This window comes from Passer montanus, unplaced genomic scaffold, assembly GCF_014805655.1.
Source record: "Passer montanus isolate IOZ18808 unplaced genomic scaffold, ASM1480565v1 scaffold6, whole genome shotgun sequence".
Taxonomy (NCBI): Eukaryota; Metazoa; Chordata; class Aves; order Passeriformes; family Passeridae; genus Passer; species Passer montanus.
The window spans coordinates 16,541,058-16,558,593 of record NW_024371037.1 but is presented as its reverse complement, the minus strand read 5'-3'; the positions used below and the strand labels follow the sequence as shown (position 1 = coordinate 16,558,593).

The following is a 17,536-nucleotide window of genomic DNA, read 5'->3' as shown; positions in this document are numbered from 1 at the left end:
ATGGTACCCACTCCATTACAGTAAACTATTTAAAATAAAAGTAGGAAAGCTTCTGCATTTTGAAGGGTGTGTCCAAGGTGAATGGGAGAAAGATGGAAAAATTAATTGTTTGCTATTACTCTGTGGAAATGCTAAACAAAATTATTAGATGTCAGCAAAAGAGGCATCTTGAGAGGCTAAATTTGATCTAACTAAAAAGAGGACTCTTGGAGTTGTATGAAATTCACTTAATTAAAAGCATTTATGCAAAACCTACATAAGCATATAATTTTCATGTGCTACAGTCTCACATCTTATTTATATATAATCTCACTGTAAAGAAACAAGCAAACAAACAGAACACAGTTCTGTCTGTTTTTAAATCTTTTTAGACCTACACTATTATTCCTATTCACCGTGCAATATTAGTGTCTTACTTAGCAATTCTGGTATAGACTCATATGTTTTATTTGGGAAAATACTAGCTGATTTTTCAAATCTCTTTCTCTGAAAGAGTGGCAGGATTCACCCTTTACATGATCTCTTTAATGCTGATATGTTGTTGGCTGTCAGAGAAGCTGTAAATATGTCATCATTGGGGAATAAATTTAATCAAGCTATGCTAGGCTATAGACCAAGCAAAAGAAGAGATTCTACTTAAAACTTTGAAATCTGGCTAAGCAAGATAAAAATGAAGTTGAGATGAAATGCTGTGAAGAGATTGACTTTGAAGCACATAGCACTTTTTACAAATTGGAAACCTAATTTCTTCTGAAGGTTCTGAGGTGGCTGAAAATCACAGACTAGCTGTCAGTCAACATGTTTCTCATATTTTCCTGGAAAATAAAAGAAATGTTGCAGTGTAATGACATCTTAAAGTGTCCATTTCAACTAAGTAGAAATACATTTATTTTCTTCTCTTGTAGCTTCAATAGTGGAGCAGAAATGGTGGTGCCACATGCAACCATGTCTTGAAGGGGAGGAATGTAAAGTTCTTCCAGATCGTAAGGGATGGAGCTGTTCCTCTGGGAATAAAGTGAAAACAACTAGGGTAGGTATGATACCAACCTGACATGTTACCAACAAGTAAAAAAAAGAAAGGTGCACAAGAAATTGGGTGCACAAAGAAGACCTAAGATGAGAAGACTAAAGAAGCATGGGAAGAGAGTTATACTGGGATTGGACTTGCTGGTCCCTCACACTTTTCTCAGCATACTTTTCAATTGTTTGAACATAGTAAGCTGTGTGCCAGCCCTTCTCAGGTAAGCACTGGGGATAGTAGAGTTGTTCCCTTCAACTAACAATCATGATCAAATAAATTATAATCTAATATGTATTTCTCTCTGAAATCAGTTGCACTATTTCTCTGCCCTTTGCTAACTTCTTCATTCAAAGGATAGCAAACCAGCATTTTTTTTCAGTTACATGGAATTACCACGTTTCTATGTAGAAACTGCTGAGCACGGTAAGCAGTTGATGTGTTATTACATATCATCTGGTCCTTTCTATCTTGTACAACTGTGATTTGCTAAAAAATTTTGACAGAGTTTCAGGGAATTCCTTTCCCCCAGTTGACACTTTTCATAATATTGGTTCAAATTTATGTTAACAGAAATATATTTAAAGGTCATATACAATGCCTGACAACATAGTAAAGATGCTGTCAACTTTGCATTTTAGTGGCTAACAGAAACACAAGAAAAATAAATTCTTCAGATAAGCATTAAATACTCAAACTTCCTAAAATTACGGCATTGTATCTTGTCAGAGTCAACACAATTCTTCATTAACAGGCAAAAAATGAAAATGTACTCTGGAGACACAGACGCTTGTGTTTAAGTATAAACACCTTCCCCCCTGCACCCCAGCACACGTACTCATGACTGATTTTTCTTTCATGTATTTAATAGTTAGTAATGTCAGGCCATAATATGTTAGATTGGTGTTTACTCTAAACAGGTGTTTGAATATCTATGTAATTTTATTGAAATATTCCTTACATAGATACTAAATTTCTGGTACATTTTGGTTGTGATGAAGCACAGCATGCACTGACTGAATTATACATTTTCTGTTCCACAGAGAGCTCTATGTATCTCAGTTTCTGAACTTATAAGGCACCAAACATTTTGACATTCTTTGAAGGAAGGATGCTTCCTAAATGTTTAACAGTTGCCTTCCTGAATCCACTTCTGGATGTGTTTCTTCTAAAGATGACCTTGCTGGAATGCTACCCTCACTTAAATCTGTTCATGCCAATACAAATCTGATTATATGCATGTAAAAGTAGGTGCATATAGAATATAATAATAAGGAACCAGTTAGATTTTTAATAGAAATAGAAATGTGTGTGTTTTGAAATTTTTCCTGGTTACTACTACGTGACACTACCAGTGTTACAGAATACTTTCCATTTTATACGTATTGAGAGGGTTTAGCAAATGGTAAGTAAAAATGTGGACCTGGATTATATTTCTGCAGGAAAAAAAGAGGTCACAAAAGGGGGAAAATCAATTATGATTGCTTTGATGAGATTTCTTCTTCAAAGTTTGTCAGAATATAGGTTTTTCTGCATTGGTTGAAGTGATGAATTTTTTTCCAGTGCTAGGGATCTAAAGAAGCCCAAGGCTCCTGTCCTCAGGAGCTTATGCCTTTGTTGTTGTTAGACTTTTAGGTTTGTCTCTTTGCAGCAGCTGGAATTTTCTTGTTCTCCATGGTGGGGGCAATCCTCAGGATTCATTTCATACCTCTTCCATAATGATGCTTGGGAAAAGCCAGTCCTTTTCTATATCTGCTCTCATAAACACTGATTCAGTACAATGGCCACCATAACCTGCTAAAAACCTAACACCACTGAAAGGGTGTTACTAGTCACCTTAAATCCCCACTATTTGTTCTGCCTTCCAGCTTGTCCAGATGCTGTTTTCCTCCTTTCCTTTTCATTTCCCACAGAGCTACAAGGCTATTCTGAGACAATAGCAAACTTCAATTCAAATTTCTGACTGCAAGCTGACCTAAGTCATTGAAACCAGGTCAATGACAGGTGAATGAAGGTCTCTCTTTCAGAATCAACAAACTGTGATTTTAAGAGACGTCATTCTGGTGGCCAGTAAAATATATATTGCTACTAGAAATATGTGTGGTTCTTTGTGTTAACAGAGTAGCTTATTATCAAAAGGCAAGTACTTTTCCCTAATATATAGTCAATACCATATTTTGTAGCTCCTCTTTCTGCTCTCCAACATCTATATAAATTAAAGGAAAAAAAATTGTTTTTTTTTTCCCCAAAATTCCCCCCCTTTTCTTTTGAGAAAAATAAAAAATAACTGTATAGAGAGAGAATTAAGAAGTTATTAATAAGTTTCTGACTGTCAAATGAAATAACCCATATGTGATTATCATGCATAGTGTAAAAGCATAAAGAAACAAAGGGAATGAAACAGTTTGGGTGATTTAAGTAAATCAAGGAAAAACCTTCTCAAGGCTTTCCTGAAAGGCTGGAAAAAAGTTTCTCTTTACCTCCAAACATTTTCTGTAAATTTGCCTTCTTCATGTGCCAAAATCCTAACCCAATTACTTTCTGGAGTACTATCTTCTGCAGGATACCAAACTGAAAAGTAGCACATACATTTCCACATCTTGAGCTGTTCATAGTTAACCTCTATGTTAGAAATAAAAACAGTGGAGGAAGGAGGTATTTTGCTTGTCCACCTCTGTTTGCATATTTAATCTCACTATTGTAAAAAATTATGATACTGACTTCCTAATAGTTATGGTATTAGTCACTAAGCAAAAAAGGCCAGATAAAAAATGGCACAAAACTAATTGATTTTTAAAAATGTGGTCTACCTGAGGTTTTGTATTTTGTTCAGTTACATGGATCTAATAAGGTCATACATGAATAATGAATTAAAAGTACTCAGAATTCAAATGTTAAGAAATATAATGTGGAAATTATTTACTTTTAGAATACAAACTCAGGTATTATTTTCCTAATTTGTTTGCATATTAATGGGAAAAGGCTGATATTAAGAATTAACCATAGAAAGGAACTGAATATAGTGAAAAAATGTGTATGAATGACTACTGACTATTTTGGGTCTATGTAGCCTGCAGGAGAGGAAGGGAGAAAAAGCCACTGACAACATAGGTAAATCAGTAAACTTTTTTACTTCATATAAAGAAATATGGGCTTGTGTTCCCAGTCATAATACCACAACAAAAGAGGATGTTCATGAATACATTAGAAGAATTATGTGAGGATTATGAGCAGAGCTGTGATTTTACCAAGCACGCTTGGGCATTATCCTCCAGGCTGAGAAAATGTTGTGAAAGGAAACAATTGCATTTTTTCCCCCACATGGTTAGTCTCAATTTTTTGATACATAAACACAATAATTTTGTCACATTGCCCTCTTTAAATGATGAGAAAAGTTTCAAAAAAGTGAAAAATCCTTTTTTTTTTTTTTTTTTTTTACATTTGAAGTACTTTCTTCTACAGCATCTTTCTAACAGAATTATTCTAGTTCCAGAAGTTCTTTTTGTGTTTCCTTTCTCTTCTTGCAATACGGGAAAGGGTCTGTGTTAAAAAAAAAGTAATTTTCCCATCAGTTGAAAAATATATTGTTATTACGTATAAACTGAGAATGACATTTAAAAAATTCTCTGACTTCATATCAAACAGACAGGCCCTTTACAAAGACTGAAAACTAATGTTTTGCAGTCAGGCAACAGCTGAAAAGAGCAAATTAAATATTTGTTAGTTATGGGATATATTCCATATGAGAGGTCTCTCTCTGGATAGGGTTTTTCCCTGGGCAGGTCTAGATGCTAGGCTTTATTTGTATTTTTAAAAAGAGTACATTGCCTGCTATCTTTATGATACAGGCAGGCTTTATATAAAGTGCCTCCTGGGGTCCCAGTTCTCATCCACCCTGGGACTAGCTTGGAACATGCCATGGTTCCTGGGCAGCTCATAGACCTGTGTGTCTTTCCTGCAGAATTTAGAGAAAAAGAACAAGGTAAAGTGGTGTATCCTGGGTCTCATCTTGAGGTTCTGGAAGTGGAACATGACTGAAGAAGAGTGTACTTGCTCCAGGAAGTGGGAGAGTGTTCCTGGGCTGATATTTTATGAACATGTAGAGAAATATTCACTGGTATTTTTAATGAGAAAAAGTACAGAAAAAAATAGGTTATTTCAGTTGAAAGGGACCTACAATGACCATCACATCTGGTGACCTGACAAATTCAGGGCTGATCAAATTAAAACATGAAAATAACAGCATTGTCTAAATATCTCTTAAACTCTGATAAGCTTGGACACCTCTCTAGGAAGCCTGTTCCAATGCTTGACCATAGTCTTGGTCAGGAAAAGCTTCCTGGTGTTCAGGCTAAACCCTCCCCAGTGCAGCGTTGAACCATTGCACAGTAATTAAATGGTACCTTGCCCTCAGTCTTTCAGTTTTCTTTGGTACAACTGCCTGTGGAATGAGGTGTAGTTTAACACTAAATTGTGGTTAAATTATGGGGGGTAGAATTTACTGGACTTTGCTTGGGTTAGGACTCTCTAGAGTGAGATAACTAGCCCAAGCTCTAGATTGTCTTTTTACTTTTAGATAGAGTTGTTCAGTTCCAGAGGACAATTGATTTTGTTCTAAGATAAGTCTGATGAATTGTCTTCTGGAGGTGCTTATGTTTCTCAAATAATCTAGAGGAAAACTACCATGACTAACTTAGCCCCTAATGTTTAGATATTTAATGTTGAATAGGAAGCAGCTAACTTAGATAATTTAGTCACTTTGATGTGGCCTTCAGCAGGAAGATGACCATAAAGGCCCATTCATTCTTTGTCAGTTTGGGAAGCTTTGGACCTTGACCACTATCTAATGGAATATAAAATAATAAAAGTATAAAAAATGCTCATATTCTGAAGGTACACAGCTATGAGCTAAATTACTGACTCATACTATGATGAGCAACACGTCCAGTATCTACTACTCACTAAAAATTGGCAACATTGCATTTTTTAGAATTGTTGGTGTAATACTAATACTAATAATATAAATTAACAACAACAGAAAAATCAGATACATAGTAGATATTGATCATTAAGCCCTGAAAATCTATAGAAATTGAAAGTGAGTAGTGTTTTCCTATAAACAAGGGAAAGAAGTATTTTCAGCCAGGTTATAAAGGGCTATGGTTTGGAAATGAGCATTCAGCTTCTGGAATAGCTGATGGGCTGAAGGAACTGCAATGTGGAGGAAAGCAAACTGCAGAGCAGAAAGAAATCAATACCTAGTATATTACTATGTAACTATATGCCAAACCAATAGCATAAATAGAGTACTGCAATAAAATAAAATAAATATTACAAAGGCAGAGAGAAATAAAAGAGAAATATAACAGAGCCAAAAATAAATCCATATTGAGTATATTTATCTACATTCCAAATCCAAATCTGCATTCCAAATCGATACCAGAGACAGACGACTAGTGTGAAAAGAACAGAAATATTGCCAGGATGGTGAGAAATCCATATTCATACTGAGAGCATCTATACCTTCCAAAACAATACAGGAGAGAGCCTGAACTCAGTTATTTGAAATATTGCAATATATCTAATTTTACATTATGGCTTCCAGAATTTAAAAGAAAATCAAAATTGAATAAGATCCTTGGAAAAATAGAAAATATACTGTCTGAACACACCAACTGGCTTCATTTGAAGCCAAACTGTGTATGTACATCCCACTGCTCTCAATCAATGCAGTGTTGTTGCTATCTATAAATACTGCTTATATTTTTACCCTGTCTCCTCTTTCTCACTTGCAGACGCTGAGTTGTTTCTAAATTAATTACAGCTGGTGAAAGGAGAGACAGTAATTTTATTTATGTTTCAATTTATAAAATATGATGTTCATAACCCTTTCAGCATAAGGAATGGAAGGACCTTTTTTTGGTACCTTTACATTTTGGTGAGCTACTCAGATTCCCAGTATCAAGAAGCAGCATAAAGTGGTGACTCAACTGCTACCAGTGCTGTCATAACTGCTGCTTGAGTAAGACAAGAGAGCTGAAGTGTGTCCCTGGATATGAAAGGAGAGTGGCATTTTTCTTGTAACTGAGTTTTGCCTAGTGTTAGCAATGCAACAATGTTAGTTGGTCTGTACTTCACACAAGCAGCAGATCCATAGGTTCTTTATGTGTTACTGGGTTTTCTGCCAAAGTTAAATATATGGTAGCTTCTTCCTTCATGTCTTTGTTCCTCTTCCTCCTCCAGGCTTTTCAGAAACAGCAGTAGTGTATGGAATATGGAATTAGAAAAAGCAGAAATTCATCATCTAAATACAATGCATAGGCTATTCCAGGATGTTTCTGATAGGCAGAATGTATGGTGTTGTGGTCAGTGAGTGCTAAGGAAGCAGTATATTTCTCACATGACATGTTTTACAGTGCTAAACTGCTACTAACTTACATGACATAAAAAATTTGACCACTGAGAAATGTAAAATAATTGTAGAATGGATCAATGATCTGCCATGTGTCAGGTACAGGAAGTACTTTTCCTGCTATTATGTAAGGGGTCTTATAATTGAAGAAACCACCACACTGTAAAACTACTTTGCTCCTCTGCCTCACTTCAGAGCCTCTGTATAGACTCCTCAGCTCCTACTTTAATTTAAAATGAAGATTTATTGGAATAATGTTCATATATACAGTGACCAGCAATACCTGGAGGTTCATAAAAATGATGTGATTACAATATAAGTGAGTGCACAAACTGTAGCAAAATATTACCCATGGAAAAGAGTGATTGCACTTGTGACAGCCTCTTTGTTGCTATGGTATCTCTTTCCATGCCTTTGGCTAATCTGTCACTAGGAGAAATTTGCAGCTGTCTCAGCATGTTTCTCATTGCTAACTCTGAGACCACTGTATCTAATCTGTCATTAAAATAGCAGTAAGTGGTATGCACATATTTTCTAAGAATAAATGCAAGTTTTAGGGGACAAATAAGCTGGTAATGAAAACATGATGACATTTTCTAGGGTCAAGCTACACTTTTGTATTAATCAGTAATTATTGTTAACACCACAGTTCTTTCATCTTGAAGCTTTTTATTTTTTGTAGGGCACCTAAACACTAATCTTTTGGGACACTTGGACATATTGATGGAAATAGTTAGCATGCCAGACAACACATGTTAAAAGGAGTCAGTATTCAGGGCAGTGAAAGTTACTGATTTTCCTAAAAATAGCTTTTATATACCAAATTTGCTTCTTTAATGTAAAGTTGATGTGCCTAGTTCTATCCTGTGTGAAGTTGTGAGTCCCCATTTGGTAGGAGTCTAGGCTACGGCTGGCTGATGTTCCTTTGTGGTCACAGAAACCTAGACATGTCATGGTTCTTTCTCCAAAAGCAAATGTACTCTGAAATATCTGCAAAAAGAGCAATTATGGAATAAAGGATTAAAGGAAGAAGTGTTGCAGCTGAGGATAATCCAAGCATTTGAATCCTAAGACATTTTCAGTATCAAATTTTGTTTAGTTCTGCTCTGAGTTTGAGTCCTATGGATCCTGAAATGAAGAATGAAAGTGAGTAACATCAAAAGAGGGAATGGATTAAAGGCAATATTCACAGGTACAGATCTTTTGAAAAGGGGGAGCCTGATGATACATTACCTTGTTATATCTCCCTGTGAATACACTGGGTGTGGTCTCAAGCTATTCAGAATGGGCAATATAATTTTTTTTGGTGAATAGACACACTGTAGAAGTAATGAGAAATGAAGTGTTTTGCGATCCCTTCATCACACTCACAGCATAGTAGTATATGTTGTTGTTTATGTATTTTTGTCAGGGAATAGTTTTTCTGAAGGTAAGACTGCAGCTAGGATGCATTATAAGGCACCATTTTAGCTTCTCCAGAACCTGAACATTGACAGAATTAGTCTGCAATCAAAAGAAACTATTAAATATTTAAAGAAAAATGCAAATAGATTTCAACTGCATGTCATTAATTACTAATCAGTGATTTTTACAACCCTTACTTTCTTCCATGTGCAAGTCCCCCAATTCATCTGTCCAGCCAAGATGTTTTCTGCCTTTGTCCCAAAAGATTCAACTTGTGATTTTTTTTTTTTTATTCTTCTACCTTGTCCTTTGCTGGCATGTTTGAGATATTGAACTCATGTCTGAAAAAATAATTTTCTGCCTCTGTGATGGAAAATAAGAACAAGTTCTTAAGGCTGTTTGTTAATGACTGGTTTTCTTTAATTCATTCACCCCATGAATTTCCACTTTTTCAATGTCCTGACACCAAAATCAAAGGTGTTTCCACTTCCATTTGCAGTTTCATTCTGCCAATCTCTTTGCCATTCACAGCTGTGCAAAAAAGGCTCTTTCAATATCTAGTAGTTCTTTTAAATTTTCCTGGAAAATTTTTTTTCAGCTTCTAATATCTCAGAAATTACTGTACAAAATGATATTCAAGTGTCAGTATCATGTGAGTCATGCTGGCATGCTCTAAAACTAGTGCTTCTTTTTTGTCTCAGCATCCTTTTTAGTCTGTAGGGAGTTCTTTGGATCATTTCTGCAAGTCAGAAATTATATATTTCTGGTCAGAGAGACTGGGATATTCTGAAACCTCACATGATCTGCTGCCTAAATAGCTGAAGGCAGAATTTTTTCCTCTTTCCCTGGATATTTGGCACAGGCTTCACAAACTCTGCATCACTGCTTAGATGCAGAAATGTATGAGGGAGTGGAAAACTGGCCTTCAATTGTTCAAAAGATAATACCAATAATTTCATTTCTTAAAACTAACATAGTTTTCTTGAATTTCCTTACTCATTAGGACCAATTATAGAAAACATCAGAAACACCCCCTTGGCACAGCTCTGCTTTTCTGCCTTCTTATAGGGAAGGAAATGAATAATAATCATTATGTATGATGTGGAGAATCAGACATACAGAGCATTCTGAGCCTACAGAGTCACAGTGATGGAGGAGTGAACAACTCTCAAACCAGCTGAAATCAGATTACTCAGACATTATTCCATTGCATAGCAAAGTGAGCATGGTTGTAAATCTTAACTATTTCTCCCAAAGAGTAATGAAGGTAGTCCTATCCTTTGTGAAAATTCTTCTAAACAAAGAAAAAATTCAGGCAGGAATAAGTGGAAGATTGCTTCCTATGACTAAGTTAATAAAGAAAACAACCAACATAGAGTTAATTTCCATGAGAATTTCAAAATTGCTCATTTTTTTCATGACTTGTAGTTTACTCTTCTACCACCCTGGTGAACACCAAGTCAATTTCCGGAAAGACACTACTGCTGTATATAGAGAAAATACTCCAAAGGACTTTCCGTGTTCTATAAAATGGACTCTGAGCTTTCTTCTACTGCATTATTAGAATATGCAGATGATCCCTTCTTAGATCTTACAGTCCTGATTATTATCTGTCACCTTCCATATCTGCAGTGATAAATGCCATAGAACTCTGAAGTGCAGATTCTGGATGAAGCTACAAAATATCCAGTCCAGCAGGGTTTATTTGTATGATGAAACCTGTAAAATTATGTTGGCAAGACCAAACAAAAGTTTGTCTGAAGTTTGTGAAGAGCAATGGGTTCTCAAGGAAAAAATGCACTGAGTCTAATCAACATGTATCTACAAACTCAGTAGTAATAGATCTGAGAATTTTAATAGAACTGCAGATTGTCTCTTCAGATTGAAGAATGTCAGAAGAAAAATTAGTGATGCTAGCCAGAAGAACTTATTTCCTCATCCTGAATTCAAACTTTGTGGCTTAGGAACATATTCTTTCCAAAGGAAGACCAAAGGACTGTGTTTCTGCTCATGCTGTTTCTAATTCAGGCAAATGCACTCCAAAATCAGATTAGCTGTTCTAGAAATTTGGCATGTCTCTGTCCTGATTCCTTGTCACCTTTTCAGAGTCACCTTGGAAAATACAAATTTCTCATCTTCAAGGCATCTTTCCAATTCCACTTGCTAATAATTATTATTGCTCATCCACAAAGAACAAAAAAGGAGCAGGAGACTTTGTTCTAGAATGCAACTTGACAAATTTGAAGCCTATTTCTTGGAAAGCCAATTACTTTTTCAAAGGCCATTCAGGAAATTGCCAGAATCCTTTTTCTTTCTCGCAACCTTAAAGCACATCATTGGTACTTACATTCCTGAAATTTGAAGGCAACAACCTCTTCTGAGCCTTTTGGTCTTTTCTTCATTACATGAGACTTTAGAATTCCAGAATCTAATTGCAATTTACTACTTTGATTTTACTACTTTGATTTATACTTTGTCTTAGGTCACGTTCCATTTAGATAAGATAATGAGAAAATGCATATATGAAGACAACTGGACAGGTTCTATAAGAAAGATAATTTAAATTGAATACCACAGTAGGTTCTTAGGTGAAAGTCCTAGCATTCATTTTTGGCTTTGACAGAATACTTTTCTGTGTACTGTGAAGTTCAAAAATAGTATCCAGATGATCCTCAGTACAGAGATTTTACAAGGTGCGGCTTTCACCTGGATGTCTCCATAATGCTCAAGCAAGAAAACATTACCTATTAAACAGACAGTTCTTGTTCTTTTCATCTTTGACCAAGATGACTACAACTATTGGGAATCAGAAACCATAATCTTGACTATGTCTTAGTGAAAGAGACTTTATGCATTGTTTTCCTGGGCAATGAGAAATCCTTCTTATTGTTCAGCCTCTGACTGAAAAGCCAAGTCTTCCTTTTTCATAGTTCTATTAGGACTTGAGAAAAGATATCAGAAATTTTTCTGAAATCCTCCAAATCAGTCACCTTTCTTCTCTTTCTTCTCATTCTTATCTGTATTGGAGTGATGGCATGATGGGTACTCATACAGGAGAAGGTTAAAATTATATTTCCTGAAATTAATTTTATATTCTCTGAAAGGGTACCCACTACTCTGCCAGTACCCATTTTTTAAGCCAAAATTTCTCCAAGCACAGAAAAGTCTTTTCATCATGTGGAAATTCTAAATGGATTATCTAAGGGATTCAAGTTGATGACTGATTCATTGCTTTTAAATAATTTTTCCTTCCTGGATATTGGTTCTGTTGTTTTCTAACTTGTTTTTAGTTATCTTATATTCCCTCAGCTATGGCAGTATTCCTGGAGCCAAATGTGAGTGCACTTCCTCAAAATGCCAGCAGTGGAAGCTGGTAAACAAGTGGGGAAAAATCACCAGAGGAATCTCTGAAGCTTGGGACAAAGGCAGAAAACACATCAGTACTGCACTAACAGAACAGCAGGTACTCTTATAGAGAAGATAAAATTACAGGTAAGGAAATAATTTAAATTTCTATTTTGAACTTTTCCAAATGGCTTGTTAGTCTCAATTCAAAATACCAGGAAAAACACTACAGCATAAAATTTGAAGAAGAAAAAGATCTCAAATTTGATTAACTGGATTATAAATCAGACGACCTGATTTTTTTAGTGGGGATAATTGGAAGTTCAGCCTGACCCCATTTCTGGAAATATATATTAAAAGATGAAAATCCTTCATGCTTATTAGACAGTTTAGAACCTTAGTCTAGTTTTGAAACAAGTTTTGATTTGGGTTTTTAAAATTTGTTTTGCTTTTTTTTAATCTAGAATGTAAACACAGGAAAATGCCTGTTATAGGTTTCCCTTTCCAATAAAAAAACAAGTGTAGCCTTTTCTATAGGTAAGTGAAGTCAGATAAAGCCAAAGACAGAAGGACACTCTCCATTTCCACTTACTTCCTGATAGGGTCACATGACTCTTTATTATGCTTCAGTTTCTTCATATATCAAAAGAAAAGAGGTTGTTTTTATCTTCCAGTGGGCTGATTAGGCAGGATGAGTGGTGGAGAAGAGAAAAAAATCACATTTATGTAATTAATTGTATTGCAGTCTTTTATGCCACCATGCTGCAGTCCCACTATGGAGTTGTGAGCACCATAAAAATCTCAAGAGGATATATCCTTGTCTGAATTGCTGCAGTTGTTATTTGTTACAGAAAGTAAAATAAGGCTTTTGTTTAGGTCTTTTAATTTAAATTTTTTGTCTGTAAATGAAACATTGTGTTACATTAAAATAATTCTACCATAAATTCTGTTCTCTACTGAGTTACAGAAACATTGAGAAAATTAGGGTATGTTCAATACAGTGGCATAACCTTTTGGAAGACAGAAATAATGACTACATAGGAAGGACTAATGAATTGGATTTAGCCTTGATGCAACTCATAGATCTTCATCAGCTATTCACTATCATAATTATCCCAGTGAGTTGTACCAGTTAATTTTATTTTGTAAACTATCCATTTCAAGGAAGTATGAATACAGGACCATATTAATTGGTTTCATAGTATTGAAATATGTAGAGATTTTATTTATGCAAGAAATTTTTAAAGTTTTGGGCTTAATCTTGTATATTTTCAATGATCTGCAGCATGATATTTAAGTTAAAAGGGTTAAGAAAATAAAAGAGGGACACTTAAAGAAATTTTGGTGGTCTTTTGAGGTGCTGTGTATAATTTCAGAAGCAATCATTATTTGTAGGTTCAAAATCTATCTCAAATATCTAGATAAGAACTATCTGTCTGAATTGAATATTGTCTTTTGAAATGTGTAATGTGTCCTTTGTTGAAGTGTTTCCTGTAACCTTCTAATTTTTGTTTTCTTTTGCTTTAAACATATATGAGGAGAACACATTCAAATCTTTCATTTTGAAGGAATTGTCTTCTGACTTCTTGACTCCTGTCTGTACCACAGGTCTATGTATGAACTTATTCTCAAAGAACTTTTCAATTACTGTTTTGTTATACTTAAATTTTGCTGATATACTTTCAGAAGTGAGTGTAATCTATCAGTTTCTATTGTTTTTTGGTTTGAATTTGAGTATGTTTGGGTATTTTAAAGACCTTGCAATTTTCCTAAGATAATTTTCTCTGATTCTGAAATGTTTTAACCTGTCATTTTGTATTTTTCCTTGTAAGTTTAAAGAATATTCCAACTATCCCAGTTTTGTTTTCTGTAACTAATTTCATAACAGTGTAGTACTTGACATGTGTTTGTTTCTTAGGCAAACGTGTAAAACCCCTCAAGTCCGAATGGAGAAGTAGAGAAAGGAGGTTTCTGCTGTGCCTGATGACAATTTTTCTTTTTTCCACACATAAAAAATATTCTGGCTCCACGTTGGAGCACTAGTTGTGATGAATCCTAGTCTTGGTCGGATTCTAAGGAAGGGCCAGAACGTTCGTTGAGGAATAAAGAGTCAAACCACTCCAGAAAATGTGTTCCAGCCCCGCTTTATTGCTCGCAGAGCAGCAGGTGTGTACAAATACAGGTTTTCATGGTATTAACAGGAATTGTTGTACCTTACTCCTCATTGCAGTTGCTTAGTTTACTGTGGACATTAAAGACTTGTGGCTCATTTGGGTAGAATTTCTGAAGGGTGGTTGGAGAGATTCTGACTGTGCGACTAAGCAGCCTCAGAGTGTTACTTAGATGCTTCTGGGAGACCTAAAATATCTTCACACTCTTGACTTTCAAAGATAGACCCAGTTGGTAAGCTTAAGGTACTCAGTCATGGCATAACAGCAGATGCTCTGGAGAACAGCACTTGGAAGAGAAGTCCATCTTAATACATCCAGTCTGGTGTGGCATCTGTAGTTGAAAGCTCAGTATCACATACTGAATTACTTAAATTTAATAAAAAACCCCTAAGAATTGGGTATTTCCATTATATTCCTAAGCCAGGCTAGAAATTGTTTATCTTAAAACTGTGTTAAAAATTAAGACCTTTATCATTTACATGCTCTGAGGTATTTTTCCATGACCTACTTTACAAGTCCTACCTTTCAGACTATTTGAAGTACGTGGAAAGATCACTTTACATGGGAAAGATTTCCAATGACTTTTAGTTTCAATTAAAATTTTTATCACTGACTGTCTAGATCTTCACTTTACCACCAAAAATTTCCTGCTGAAATCCTTAACAACAGTAGGAAATAAAGGAGTACAGTTATATTTTAAATGGCATTGTATGAAATGAGTTTTCAGAATGTTTGTCTATAATGGAAGTCCTAAACACAGGAACTATCACAAGTGCAGTTCTGATTAGTCACTATGCAATAAAAATATGAAAGAATGATGAGGTTTTAGAGTCTCATGGTTATCAAAGAACTGGGAGCCTTTTGAGTCATATCCTGGGAAATACTCTTTTTAATTAATAAAATGAGCTACTCATAGCTCCTGAAGGACAAGCATGAGGATCTAGGATTCTAAATTGCTTAACAGGCTTGAGAACATGTTTAAATTAATACTTTTCATACTGCAGTGCCTAAAATAAAACTAAGGGAAGAATTTGAAGCTCTTGAGCCCTTAAATAAAAAGTTAGGTAGGATCAAAATTTTATAAGCAGGAGCGAAACATTTGGTGACTTGAAAAAGTGTCTTTCAATACAAAACCTTCTCTGAAGGCAATTGAATCCATGTAGTTATCATTAAATATCTGGTTTCCAGACTGCTCAAAAGTGACTCAAATTTTGCCTTTTGTCATTAGCCCAGCTGTCTGTACTGTGTCCTCATTAATGGTTCTCTCTTGCAGTTCCCTTGAAATGTGCTTGAGTCACCTTCATTTCTCAGGCTTTTGAAATGGTTCCTCCTGCCTCCAGAAACCCAGTTATCTAGCAATAAAGACCCAAATCCACACCTACCTACTTTAAAGGGTCTATACATATACGAACCTTATTCCAGAAAGGTTCTTAACATCTTTTTGTCCACTTTCCCCTATTCATTGGAACATAAATTACATGATTATCCATCTGTAAGGAAACCTGTCTTTTGCTAACATTTGTGAAGTACTTTGGATTATCCCTACAAGATGGTAGTACTAGAACAGAAGCATTTTCCAAGCTTACAAGTGAAAGTGTTTCAGTGAATGAACATGTACAAGTGGCAATGCAAGCTGTCATTTTCTTTCACAAGCGATCTATGAATGATAGTGCATGGCAAACACACTGTATGGATTTTAAATTTCCAGGAAACAGTGTGCTTCCATCTGTTCAAAAGATCCATTTCCAACCTCAACCTCATTCTCAGAGGCCATGAGTAGAGAAAATGCACTGGCAGATGTTTTTTTTCTGGTTATATGGGCCCTCCTGTTTCTACACTGTAGTACTTATATTAAGTTCTTACTACCACAACAAAATTATTTATGTTATAGAGAAAAAAAGACTGATATAGCCCTCCTGTGTTCATTCCTTTTTAGAAAAGGTTTGCTAAAGAATCACTTTATTCATAATTTTATTAATTTTTTGTGGTGTTTTGCATACAGTATAATAAAGGATACCACAATAACCATGCAAAATGGACAGGAATATACTGCACATAGACAAGGGCTGTTTTGGTATGGGATCTCTGTCTTTTCTCCAGGACTTGGAGGACAATCCATTGTAGGCATTTCTTCAAGCATTCCTTATAGCTTTTGTAATTTCCTGTATTTAGCATATCTCATGTTGGTTATTAAAAAAAAAATTGTGAGATCCCTTTTATTTTTGCTTGAAATCCCCATACCATTTTTGTTTCCCAGAGGCTTTTAATATTTTAGAGAAAAATTGAAAGGGTGCTAAGGCAACTTTGTCTCATGAAATTACACTTAGTTCAGGGTGAGCTATTAATTGATTTCACAAGAAAAATAATTTCCTTTCTGTGTCTTACCTATCTCAAGAAAAAAATAAAAGGAAAGAAAAGAAAAAGACAGCCTGAGTATGCTTAGATGGCATGACCGATAATCACACACAATCCTATATGATCTATGGAACAGTTCTAATTAAAAAGAAAAAATCCTCCATTAAGTACATATTGTTTATTTGGAGAAAACCCAGAACAGAAGGTCCATAGATTCCATGTGGAATCATCTGTCAAGGCAAGAAACATTGGCTTAAAAATTTTGCCTTTTCTGCATTTGCATTGATACATAGTCCTGTCTTCCTTCCAACTCTCCTCACACACTAAAGTCTCTTCTTTACTGTGCATGATGGAAAACAGAATTAAATTGGAAGCAGACATATAAAAAGGCAAATTGTTAACTTTCAAGTGCTTGGCTTTCCAAACTTTAGAGTCAGTTTTCATTATGGATTTTGTGTATGGTTTATGATGAACATGGAAAAAAATTCAAAAAGCTGCCAGTCAAAAAATAGTAATGTACAAGTTGTGTTATAAAACTTTCCAGCACACATTTAATTTCAATATCCCATATATTGTTATCTATTTTATTCTAACATTATTATATAATAATTAATTATGTGCCTAATTTTGGATGTAGAAAAAGGATGCAGAACATATTCTGCAGTTATCTAATGATTTGTGATATATTTGCTTCTCTGAAGAAACAGAAGACTTTTACTCTACCTAATTTGGGTTGTGTCACTGATGCTGAAGTGCCTGAATTTTGGGAGAAGTGCTTTATTATTCAGGGAATATCCTCTCAGCTATTCTTTACATTCTACATTCTTGATT

The 17,536-nt window shown here is 35.1% G+C and overlaps 1 protein-coding gene across 4 annotated transcripts in view; it reads left to right on the top strand.

Annotated features, from left to right (window-relative positions):
• The window catches only part of TAFA2 (TAFA chemokine like family member 2), a 179,406-nt gene that overhangs the window by 156,473 nt on the left and 5,397 nt on the right, over window positions 1-17,536 (top strand). For 2 of the 4 annotated variants that reach the window (XR_005629578.1, XR_005629579.1), the window contains exons 4-6: window positions 906-1,030; window positions 12,144-12,326; window positions 14,098-14,345. Coding sequence is in view for 1 of the 4 variants with exons in the window: in XM_039726906.1 (XP_039582840.1) it covers window positions 906-1,030 (125 nt within the window). In the remaining 3 variants the exon portion in view is untranslated. The remainder of the gene's footprint in view (window positions 1-905; window positions 1,031-12,143; window positions 12,327-14,097; window positions 14,346-17,536) is intronic. The other 2 variants (XR_005629580.1, XM_039726906.1) reach the window with 2 other exon arrangements.